We start from the raw sequence: 12,118 nt of genomic DNA, 5'->3' as shown, positions 1-12,118 counted from the left end.
ACAGCTAGTCGTTATTTTAAGAGCACAATTTTAAATTTTATTTAAAGAAATAAATTAAATCAAGAGCACATCTTTATAGGTGGTGTTCATTATGGCATTTCTCTAATTTTTGTCTAATCTTAATGATTTTCAAAGGTTTGTTTTATGGCTTCCTAATTTTATAGAGTTTATTTAATATTGGCGGCACATGGGTGCCATTGACTAAAATGCAATGCAGATGAAATGTATTCAAAAGAGATGATGTGTTTTCTTTTATTTGACTCTTCACTCTCAGGCTAACTGGAATGAATATTCCAGCACCCATCATCAGCAACAAAAACTGGCTACGGCTGCATTTTGTGACCGAGAGCAACCACCGCCACAAAGGCTTCAGGGCGCAGTATCAAGGTAAGGCACGATTCCTTCATTTGCACATCGTAATAGGGGGCCCACTTCATGAACAAAAAGGGTTCATCGTCGTGAAAACACACTGTAATTACAAAACATGTTTTTGATCTTTGTTAACTGAATATTAAACACTTTGATTAATACCCTCTGCAGAGGGCACGAAGGCTTTTCCCGCTTCAAACCATTGACTTCAAAGGACCTTGCTAATCAAATATTTGAGAGATAAATACCTTATATACTTTCCTCCTTAGAAAATCTCCACTCTGTAAGCTCAATAATCCATTACCCCAACATTGTTCTCTGGCATCACTTTAAAGTCGGTGCATATGCTGTTTGCTGCATAAACCCAGACTCAAAGCCTGGCTCCGAGCCAAGATATGAAACCTGCAACTTCACCTTAAATAGCTCCATAAAATGTTTTAGCACATGCATGTGTGACCACTCACTGTAAACTAAGACATAAAATCAAATGCATGAAAAATCACATTTCTCATCTATTGCTGTGCATTGTTGTGCAGTGCTCAAGCTATTTTTTACATGCATTTGCATATGTTGGCGGCAGATAATTTTAAGCAAAGACAAGTACTTAGGGGTTTTATTAGGCAGTAAGCTTTTGAGCATATAACAATCCTTATCTGGCCACTAAATAGATTCACATCCTAATTGTGTGTATAACAGCTTGAAATAACCTGTTGACCTACAGTGTAGTTCAGAGGAGAGGCAGCATTCCAATGTTTTTTAAATTCGTGTAGCCTTGTTTTTGCTTGATCCACCATTCGTTGCTTTTGGCTGTGCTGTTGATGATGACAGCCACTTGCATCACCTGGCTTTTGTTTGCAATCTGGCCCCTGCTGTGTTTAATTAGACTTTCTTAAGATAAATAGCATTGCAGTCCTTGGGCTGCTCTTTGATTTTGCGTGATGTTTCCCCTACAAGCTATAACCACTAAATCTGCTCTGACCAATCAATTTCCATCCATTGTTCAAAATCTATGAGATATACAGGCAACCATAAAAAAAAACTAATTTAGATTTTATAGAATAGCTAGGGCAGCCGTTAGGAACAGAGCCGTTGGGCTCATTTCTCCTGAAAAAGGATGCACAGCAGTAGCAATTACAGTTTGATGTTCTTCTTACAACCCAGTATTATCCAGAGAAAGAAACACTTGTACTGTATCTTCTCACATCTAATACTGTAACTTCTTTTATCTAATGAACTCTTTCTATTGCTCTCGACCAGTGAAAAGCTCTGGAGAGCTTAAATCCAGAGGGGTAAAATTATTACCAGGAAAGGACAACACTAACAAACTGTCTTTGAGTAAGTCTTTTATTTTTCTTATGCAACTGTTTTCATTGTTTGGATTTTTTGTTTATGTAGGGCTTGCGTTTTGGGTCTTTATTTCTTTCTGTCTCTTTTTTTGCTGCATCATTTGGTGAAGGAATTAAGCTACAGTACTAGATTTTGCAGAAGTGCAGTCTCTTTTTCTTTCTGATGACCTATTTCCCCTGCTGTTGTCGACTTCCTGTCCTGACAGTCACAAACTCAGCTAGATCCATCCTAGTTATGTATTTTGCAGCAAAATGCTAAATTTGATCAATTTCAGTCGGACTAAACCCCTCTGTGTGGTTCTATACTGTTAAAGCTGTACATTAGATTGACTTGTGTTCATGCACTGTGTGATCTACACACACAGCAGTAGTCAAGGTTGAGTGACCACTCACTTGGCGAATGATTTGTGTTCACTTCAGACTGAAGTGAATGCATTTTAATTGCTTGCTGAGCTCTGTCATTACCATAAATCTGGAACACAATTCCCTTTAACTCAGCAGTGTGCTAAACACTTTGATGATAACAGGTTGTAATCTTTATTACCTCATGTGTCATGGATTTGGCACTGTGTGGAGACATGAATTATGCAGAGGGCTGTGATCTTTTCCATGAAACAATACTGTATAGCATTTAAAAGGCTATGAGAAGATGCCTTGTGGATTTATTGCATATAATTCAACCTTTAACTGCATTATAACCCACAACAATTAAGTTAAATGCTAATGAACCTTCTAAAAGAAGACAACAAATGCTGACAGAACTTCTTAAAACAAAAAGGTCTGTGTTTGTTAAGATGTCTTATTGCAAATATTACAGTAAACCTTCATGATAATTCTGATGCTTTATATTTCATAAATTTAATTTGCAGTGCATGTAGTCATTGATGTACAGATCATAATGTGAGAAGAATAAACAGCCAAAAACAAGCTATTATCCATCTCCTCAATCCTACCACAGTACAGGATATAAACTGTATCTCCAAGGCTTTACCTAGTGGACATAAATTATTGTTAGGTATGAAGAGTCTCAGTGAATGTTATTGTTTCTATAACTGATAGTTGAAGGTTGTTTAATCCTCTTAGTCCCTGTTGGGTCCAGATAGGTTTTCTTCTGTTTTGTTTAGCCCAGGTAAGAGAGTTGCGTTTACCCTCAGCGCTCGCTCTGAAATCACAGAACACAACTGTGAATTCACAACATCTCTGCCAAATAACTGGCAGTTTAAAATCTCTGACATTTCGAGATGAGGTCCAGCTGTCGAAAGTCTGTGATTCTTGGAATCAAATTCTATTACCAAACTTAACTATCGAACAGCCGGTTATCTACTGTTCTGGTGCTTCTCGCAGCAGTTGATGTTTTCTGAAAATACAGAGCTTTGACAATTGAAGTGTCTTTCTCACAGTTCTTGATCCTTTTCTTTCCGTTTAGTGAACGAAGGAGGAATCAAACAGGTGTCTAATTACTGCCCCGACCCAGGGGAGCCAGAGAACGGCAAACGGACCGGCTCCGACTTCAGGTGAGTCGGTGAAGGAGCTCAGATTTATGCAAAGGACAGCTGAGGCGTAGGGAAATGTGCTCTCTCACTAATTTCAGTATTATGACAAGCAGCATATTACTACATAAGTATCACTGTCACATCCTATAAGTCAAACATGATCCATTTTCAACCTATCTATAGACCCCTGCAGCAGCACTGAAACCTCGTTATATTACCATCATGTGTTAGATGTTTGATTTGTTTACCAAAAACTTTTTTTTTTTTACAGTTTTCTTGGAAATATTAGTATGTTGTAGTCAACCTCTGCTTTTAAAAAGAAAATCCATCCAGAGCACAAAATATTCACAGAACACTTAACATATTGTGTCTTTCCGGAAAACAAAAATATCAACTTTCAGAATATTTACTTTGACTTGTAGCAGATTTTTTTTCTAATCTATTATACATGATAGAACACATTGTAGTTGCACAGCTTCAGAAGCCCTTTGTAACTCTAAAACTGATCCCACTGGGTGCTGCCATGGTTTAGTTCACTCACGAGCCCTGACACCACGGAATGCAAGTTTCTGTGTCCATGAATGACATGAAATAATGATTCTGATATAGCATGAGGAGCCATTTTTGAAGAATTGATTGCTTTTTCAAGCGTTAATGGTGTTTGTTATCTTCTCAGCATCGGAGCAACTGCTCAATTTACCTGCGATGAAGATCATGTGCTGCAGGGTTCCAAAACGATTACCTGCCAGCGCGTAGCCGAAGTGTTCGCTGCTTGGAGCGACCACAGACCCGTCTGCAAGGGTGAGCGAGGATTCTGAAGAGCTAATAAAACAGTTTGATTAAGGCAGTGCCTCTGGATATAGGCTCTATGCAGATAGAGGAAAGTTCATTTCTGTTAATTATGTATGAAAGCCTCTGCTGCAGCACTCTAGTTTTCCGTTCCAAAATGCTCGGCCTGTTTTTGTGTTTCATAATACCTGGAACACCTTTTAGAATTTGATTAATGGAAATGCAGCTAATAGACCTTCCCTCTACTTGTTCAAACAATATATTACCTTTCAGTCATATTACAGTTCAGGAGTTATTACTCTGCCTTCTGAGCACCTTTTGCATCAATATTTCTTTACAATTTGAAATAATTTTTTAAGCTTTGTCATGATGTTTTATCTGTGTATACAGTTAAACCACATATCTCTATGTATCTATGAAGATAGATGGATATAGATGAAGATCTAAATGATCAGAGACAATTTGAATCTGTCTTCCAGCTTAATATTTACAGGACTGTGCAAATGTTTTAAGCATTAAAATCACAGTGAGGATGCTCTTAAAGATATTTCCAAGAGTACTCTTCAGTTCATTAGTATTTATCAATCGATTTGCATACACACACAGTGAAGTAAACACAAAATCAAATCAATCTTTGCTTTGACCCATTTTACCTTTAAATATGCACCAATTCTCCAAGGTGCACTTCACACAGATTTTTCAAAGTTCTTGGCAGGTAGCTTGTTCTTGGCATCTTGGAGAACTTTATGAACTGGAAGATCTCTTTATTTAATCCCAGACTGACTCCATGATGTTGAGATCAAGCCTCTGTGGGCCAAACCATCTGTTGCAGGACTCCTGTTTGCTGGCAGTTCTTTCTGACTCTGGTTATACAGCTGAGGTTGCTTTTATGCTACAGAATGTATTTGAGCTTGATGATGACTTTGTGTGATTGAGAATGTAAACATTTAAAATGCCTGAAACTTTTGCACACTGTACGTTTTCTGTGTTTTCATATTTCTCTCATACTTTTACAGTGAAAACATGTGGGTCGAATCTGCAGGGACCCTCAGGGACTTTTACATCCCCTAACTTCCCAATTCAGTATGAGAGCAACTCCCAGTGTGTGTGGATCATCACTGCCAGTGATCCGAACAAGGTAGTAGAAAAGGTTTCTTCAGCTTGTTGTTGGTAGTATTCTTACTGTTTCTCTGTTAAATGAAAACCCTGCTACAGTTGTCATGCAGAAATCCAGGAATAGCAGACCTTTTGTTGCCGACTAATTTTTCTCATTATCACTTGTCTGAATTGAGCTATTAAATACAGGTATTATTCACAAAACACAATTATGTCATCTTTACAGTGTACAATGAAAGTTTTGACCTATTTACATCTGCATTGCAGCATTAATAAAGTAGATATTTCTAAAATAAAAATGCATGTTTTTAAGATACAGATTAGAGGCCAATGAGACTCATGATTACTCTTATAGTTGGTGAAAATAATGAAGGGAAAAGTCTTGTGCAGTGCCATTATTACCTGCAGTCCCATTAAAGTGATAAATACTCAGCTACCACTTGTAAAATTTACCGTTTAGTAGTCTCTTTGCACTGCACATGATTTTTTTTTTGAAGATTACACTGTAGCTTTTATTTTTTTGATTCATTAATTGAATGAATCCCAGAGCAATTTTACATATGAGTGTAAGTAATATGCTGTATGTCTCAAATGTGTTTTTCACAAACAAGTCTCACAGTCCCACATTAGTTGTATAATAAAGACAAACTGGCAATTTTTTTCCTGTTCCCCCAGTGAGGAAACCCTAACCTTTTTACTTCAGCATCCACTTACTGGATACACATTCATGTATTAATTCATTTTCCAAGGGTTTCCCAAGGAAGGAAAAGGTTACATAGAATATGCATGTGTTTTGGCTTAAGTTCATTGTTACTGTCCCTTATTAATGTGCATAGATGCAGTGAATTGTATTTAAGCTCTCACTAAACTACCAATTTGACCTTGGCTGTTTGCAGTTGAGTGATTTGCTTCAGTCATCTGGGGTAACAGAAATGGTGAGAAATAATGACTGAATGAGGGCAGCTTTTCCCCAAAGTAAAGAGGTCAAAGCTGTTCTCCAAATGGCCATTTGTCTCTCTATTCGTATTCCATCCGTTGAGTCATACATATTGGGTCTTTAACGAAGTGCTGTCCTGCTAATAAACAATAACTAACCAACCAACACTCATTCAGAAATCACTAGGACTGGCAAATGCCCCAGCTTTGTGCCACTGTGCTCTCTCTTAGGCAAGCAAGCCACTGACTTGGCCCTGAAACTTGATCCATTAGTGTTATTATGGTAATTATGCTTATGTGTGCGTTGTAATGAGGCTGTTATACATGGATATTGTGCAAGCATTGTTCTCCCCATGGCCACAAAAAGGGAGGCTAAGGATGAGCGAACAGCCATCATATGTTTGTCATCAACAGATGTGACACAAGTGTCTCTACAACATCCTTCCTTTCATCACTAATCCGAGCAGACAAAGTGCAGGCTGAGATAATGTGGCGTTATTGTAGACTGTCTCTGCAGTGGACTCAGTTTTACATGATTATTATTAGTGTAAGCAGCTGTTGCCAGTTTATCATTAAACATGTCATCTTTTGTAATGTTATGTACATTTGTTGAGGGCAAAAAGACATACCAGTGACAGCTAAAGAAAATTTCTCAAGGGTGAGTGTGGACAGGCAATTAATAATTCCAAACTCTGGAATTTGCCTTCCTATGATTGGATCCTAGAATTTGGTTTGTGTTCTAAAGCAAAGTGAAATGATGCTGTTGTCAGTTCCTATACGGCTTTGAAGAATGTTTACGGCGTCCTTTATTTGTGTGGATGGAGATGCACTCGTTGTCAAAGCCTGATGCTATTAACAGTCAAAAATTCGATGTGAACTGCACTTTATTTACTTTTAATTTTTTCATTATGTCATTGTTAATTTGAGTTTTAGGCGTAGGTGCTCCATAATTCATAAAACTACCAGAATATAATCTGTGTTATGCAGCTGTCCGAATGATGAGATAGAAGGATTTTGCACAACTACTTGGCAAATATGTTGCCGTCTGCTTGTATAAACGTATATGGCTTCACAAAGCATTTGTCTGTGGGTTTGCCTTTTACAGTTTAAACATTTTCTCAGAAGGCAAGTTATGGAATGGAGCAGCTGTGTTATAAATTTCATATAAATGAGATGGTGGGTTATTTGGTAATAAAGTTGAGAATAAGTTAGAATAACTGCTCATTTGATTGAATTGCTTCGGCTTATTTAAATGAATATTGTGAAGAAGATTGACTCTGAGGGAGGCAGTGTCTGTCAGTAGAACTGTCTGTTTGAACCAGTTGGGTGTTAAAATAATCACCTCAGGGCCAGAAAAAATGTTGTCAATTTAATTCAATTTTATTTATATTGCGTGTCATCGGCGGACACTGGTCAAGACTTTACAATATTATATTATGTGTATCAATGTTGATGGAAATTAAAGCTTGAAGAAGAATGTTTGCAAATACAGTTTAATATACAGTCACAGGACTGCTTAGCAAAAGACAGACTGTCAAAACAGCTTTCATTATGCCACTTCCCTCATAAAATTGTAATTATTATTATGTCTGTGTGTATGGTCTGACTTCTCTCTGCTTTATTTCAGTTTATTAACCCTCTACCTTTTTAAGTAGGATGGCACCATGGACTTCAAGGCTGTGTGCATACACTGGTGGTGTCCTTTCCCTATTGCTCTTGGGGTCGCTCTCTGGCTCTGCGGGGCCTGCGTGGCTCGGGCCCCTCTGCCTGGGGGTGGGTGTCCCCGGTGTCTCTCCCTTTGAGCCCTGGGTCTGCTGGGTCTGTGTGCTCTCCTGGGGCCTTGGGGGTGGCGGCGGCTGGTCTCTTCTGGGGCGCCCTGGCTGGCCCTGGGGTTTGGGGTGGGTCGGCCCTCCGGTCGCTCCCCTGTCCCTTCCTGCTCTGCTTCCCTCCTCCTCCCTCCTCTCCTGCCTGGCCGCTCGTCCTCGCCCCTCTCCCTCCCCTGGGGGGGCTGGGGGCCCTCCGCTGCCTGGGGGTCTGGCATGGGGGCCTGGTGGTCTCTCTGGGGGGGTGGCTCTGGCTCATCTGGGCACAGGCATTGGTACTTGCCTGTGTGCCGCCACTGGAGATTAGTTTCTGCTGGCTGGGGGCTTCTGTCCGGGCCCGGTGCGGTCCTGGGGTGTGGTGGGGTGGGTGGGGTCTCGGTGGTGCTGCGGGGTGGGCGCCCTGCATCCTGGACGTGCCGGCTCCGGGGTGGGTGTGGGGGCTCATGGCCCTTGCTTCCTGGTGATGCGGCCTGGTCCTCCCTTTGGGGCAGGGTGCTGCATGCGGCTGGCCCGTGGTGGGGCTACGGCGTCTGCTGGGGCGCTGCTCCAGCGCTGCGACTTCTGGGGGTTTCGGTGCTGGCCGGGCCAGTCGGGTTCGTGTGGGCCCACCTCGGCCTCTTGCCTCTGGGCTCTGGGGGCCCTCTGCATCAGTACCGGTGGTCTTACTACCTGTCTCCCCCGCTGCTCTGTCCTCTTGGGCCGGATCCACACCAGACTGCCTCTTACTGTGCACTTCACATACTTCACACATCACTGTACATAGCAACTCTTAGGCACATATAGGGACACAACAGTTAGGGCCCTGAGAGCAGGTGGGGGCAGGAGTGATGGGCTCTGTGGTGGGGCGGATGGCAGGGCTCTATGGCCTTGTCTCTTCCCCATCACCCTCTTGCTTGCCTCCCCTGCTCTCTAATTTCTTTTTAATGCACCACACACACTCACAGCTTAGGGGTAGGTCTGGGACGGCTCGGGGAACTTGGGTCAGGGTAGGCTGCAGAGTAGCCATCCTCTGTGGTCCTCTGGCCCGCCCCCTGGACGCCTCGCCCAGCCTCCCCACTTTTAATGCACCACATGACACTCAGGGTTACACTACCACGGTGCAGGGATAATGTCTCCAGTCTGGGATCGGGAGACGTATTAATAGGTAATAGTAATGGGGGGATTTCACTAATATGGCCTCGCTGGTGGGACCCGGCCCCCTTATGGCTATGGGGTGACGGGGGTGGACCATCATCCGTGTTGCTGTGGCTGGGGGGTCCCCGGGACCTGGGGGCTGTGGCCTGGGGGGGTTTTCTTGCGTGCCCGACGGGTCCAGGCTGGTGCGATGGCTCTTGGTGGGCTGCGGGGGCTGGATTGGCCGTCCTGGTGGGCGCTGTAGCTGTACTGCGGGCTGGTGGCATGTGGTGGCTCTGTCCTGGTGGGTTGTCAGGGCGCATTGCGGGGAGTGGGGGCCCTGGGTGTACTGCGCTCACCTGGGGCCTGGTGCGGGGGGTATGCGGGGTGCCTCCCTGTTGGCGTCGCCGGGCCCCACCACACTGTCCATTTTTACCCTCTGGACTCACATCGAGTCCCGGCTCCGATTTCCTCTGACCGGCTCCCGGTGGCGGCCTGCCTTGTGATGGGCTGGTTGCCATCCCTTCGGTGGGCCGCTCGGCCCCTGTGTCTGGCTTCCTGGCTGTGTGGGGCCGCTGGCCCCCTCGGGGGAGGGGGTGGGGTTGGGCGGGCGGGACGGTGGGGTGGATGGTCGGGTGGGGGCTGGGGTGGGCGGGGTTGGGGTTTGGGTGGCGGGTGGGTCCTCGTGCCCCGGGCCGCCTGGGTCGGTCTTGGCGCGCTGGGGGTGTCGGTAGCTGCTCCCTCTTGTTCTCCGGGTCCGCGTCGTTCACGGTGGCCCCGGTGGCTCTCTGGGGGCGCCGCCCTGTGGCTCCTACGGCCCGGGGGGAGGGGTGCCCTGTTGGCTTGGCCCTGCCTTGCCGTGATTGCTGTTCTGGGCTTCGGGGTCCTTCACACTTGCATGTTTGACCAGGTCTCGCCAGCTACTGCCGAGTCCCATTGACAGTGAATGATGGGACCTGCCAGAATGTGCTGAGAATCTCTCCAGACTCTACCCTAAACTCATTCTCTCTTTCACTAGTATCCTCTTCTGGCCTATTCTATTCTATTCTATTCTATTCTATACTGTCAAGACATCCACAATTATGGTGCTCAGTACTACTTGTTTATTTATTTATTGAATCTCGTTTTCTTTTGTGTTGGTTTTCTTTTTTTAGCTAATTTTTTTTCTTTCTTTCTGTTTTATTGATGGGCAGTTAGTAGTTGGGAATAACACACCACCTTACAAGCTTTAATTGCAATAGCACCACCTGTTATTTTCTATCCCTTTTCATCCTGTTCGTCCTGTTCATCCTGTCCAGTCTTTGTTTCCCCCACACATCACTGAGGTGTAGCACTGCCCTCCCTGGCTCATCATAGGGAATTCTAATAAAGAATATCTGCTTAGCTTTCAGGGAGGGCTGGTGATGGTCACACACATGCACTAAATATTAAAATATTTGGCTGCAAGACTAAAATATGCATCAATCTCATACAATGTTGACACCTCTTTTGTGGAGTTAAACAATGAGAACAAATGCAGACAAGAAAAAAAAACAGCTTTCATTGTATTTAAACAACAGGTTATTCAGATCAACTTCGAAGAATTCGACCTGGAAATCGGGTACGATTCTCTGACCATCGGAGATGGAGGGGAAGTAGGCGACTCTAAAACAATAATCCAAGTGTAAGTACTGCATAAAATACCAATTTTAGATGTTGTAGATATGTTATAAAAGCCTAATTTGCAGTCAAATCTGATCTGATGATGTGTCAGAGCTTGTTTGTGGATTTTTAGACTGTTCTAAAGCAATTTTAAAAACATTTTTTCTTTCTTTTTTTAATGTTTTGCAATAGTTTAAAGTGTGCATCAATCTATGTTAAAGCCGCAATGGTTTTTATTTTAATATCGTGTGATGAGAGGATGCTTGAAAAGGGCATTTTGATCCCGCAGTGACATTTTTGTTGTCCTGTCTGCAGGCTGACTGGCAGCTTTGTCCCAGACCTGATTGTCAGCATGTCCCATCAGATGTGGCTTCATCTCCAGTCTGATGAGAGTGTGGGCTCAATTGGCTTCAAGATCAACTATAAAGGTAGACTGAGAGATGATATCAGCACCGAAGTCTGTCTATATTCATGTGGCTGTCTTTCAGGGCAGCAACGAGTCTATTCTCCTGCCTGCCTTTCTGTCATTTTGTCTGTCTGCCTGTCTCTTCTTTATCTTCTGCAAAACTTACTCAATCCAACTCTCAGACTCTTTAACTGGACCTGTACAGATAATGTTCAGGAAAAAAAATATCTCCAACAATTTGGCTAGACTTAATTCTCTACTTTTCTCCCATTATCTCTCTCTTGTTGCCATCCTTCCTTCTCTCCTTCCACAGAAATTGACAAAGAGAGTTGCGGTGACCCTGGAACTCCTCTGTATGGCTACCAGGAGGGCAGTGGTTTTTTAAATGGCGATGTTTTGCGCTTTGAGTGCCAGTTTGGATTTGAGCTCATCGGGGAGAGGATGATAACCTGCCAGAACAACAATCAGTGGTCAGCTAATATCCCCATCTGCATATGTGAGTCTCATACATTATTTTTATTTTTCATGACAGCAAATAAAGCAAGTGTTTATGCACTTGGAAAGTTCACAATGACACCAGGCTATTGGAGAGTGTTATTTAAGCACGCCAACAGCCAGCAGTATACAGAATTTATAAAGGGAGCTTGATAGCATATGGCAATGCTATTTAGGGTTGATTTGAAAGTGAAGAAAGTAGGGTACACATTGTTATACTGTAGAAATACTCTGGAGAAAGGAGCCTGCATTATACTGTACTTTGTCCTTCGTTGAGACAACCTAAATTCTTTCTTTTTGTTTCAATATACATAACCCATATCCATAGCAAAAATCAAGACGTCTTTTTCTCCAAGTTAACTGTGTCCGTTGGGACAGTCTGCAGTAGTCTTGTGTGCCAGTATTGCCATATGTCTGTATTTTTGTACACCAGCTCCTCTGCTCCATCCCACTTACAGTATCTCCAGATACTCAACACTCATGGGAGCAGCGCTGCCTCCTGATTGCTGCACTACTTATACAGTTCTGACATTGTTCTGTACAGAATCTACAGTATAGACCGGCATGTAGCCACTAAGATCCTCTGTAAAA

The 12,118-nt window shown here is 43.1% G+C and overlaps 1 protein-coding gene across 2 annotated transcripts in view; it reads left to right on the top strand.

Annotated features, from left to right (window-relative positions):
• The window catches only part of LOC111562513 (CUB and sushi domain-containing protein 3), a 233,827-nt gene that overhangs the window by 66,989 nt on the left and 154,720 nt on the right, over positions 1-12,118 (top strand). For both annotated transcript variants that reach the window (XM_035943940.2, XM_023261087.3), the window contains exons 6-13: positions 275-387; positions 1,627-1,704; positions 3,142-3,229; positions 3,885-4,009; positions 5,014-5,135; positions 10,545-10,648; positions 10,942-11,054; positions 11,346-11,528. In XM_035943940.2, coding sequence (XP_035799833.2) covers positions 275-387; positions 1,627-1,704; positions 3,142-3,229; positions 3,885-4,009; positions 5,014-5,135; positions 10,545-10,648; positions 10,942-11,054; positions 11,346-11,528 — 926 coding nt within the window. The remainder of the gene's footprint in view (positions 1-274; positions 388-1,626; positions 1,705-3,141; positions 3,230-3,884; positions 4,010-5,013; positions 5,136-10,544; positions 10,649-10,941; positions 11,055-11,345; positions 11,529-12,118) is intronic.

The sequence above is a fragment of the Amphiprion ocellaris genome, chromosome 9 (genome assembly GCF_022539595.1).
Source record: "Amphiprion ocellaris isolate individual 3 ecotype Okinawa chromosome 9, ASM2253959v1, whole genome shotgun sequence".
Lineage (NCBI taxonomy): Eukaryota > Metazoa > Chordata > Actinopteri > Pomacentridae > Amphiprion > Amphiprion ocellaris.
This window is presented reverse-complemented; position numbering and strand designations above follow the sequence as displayed.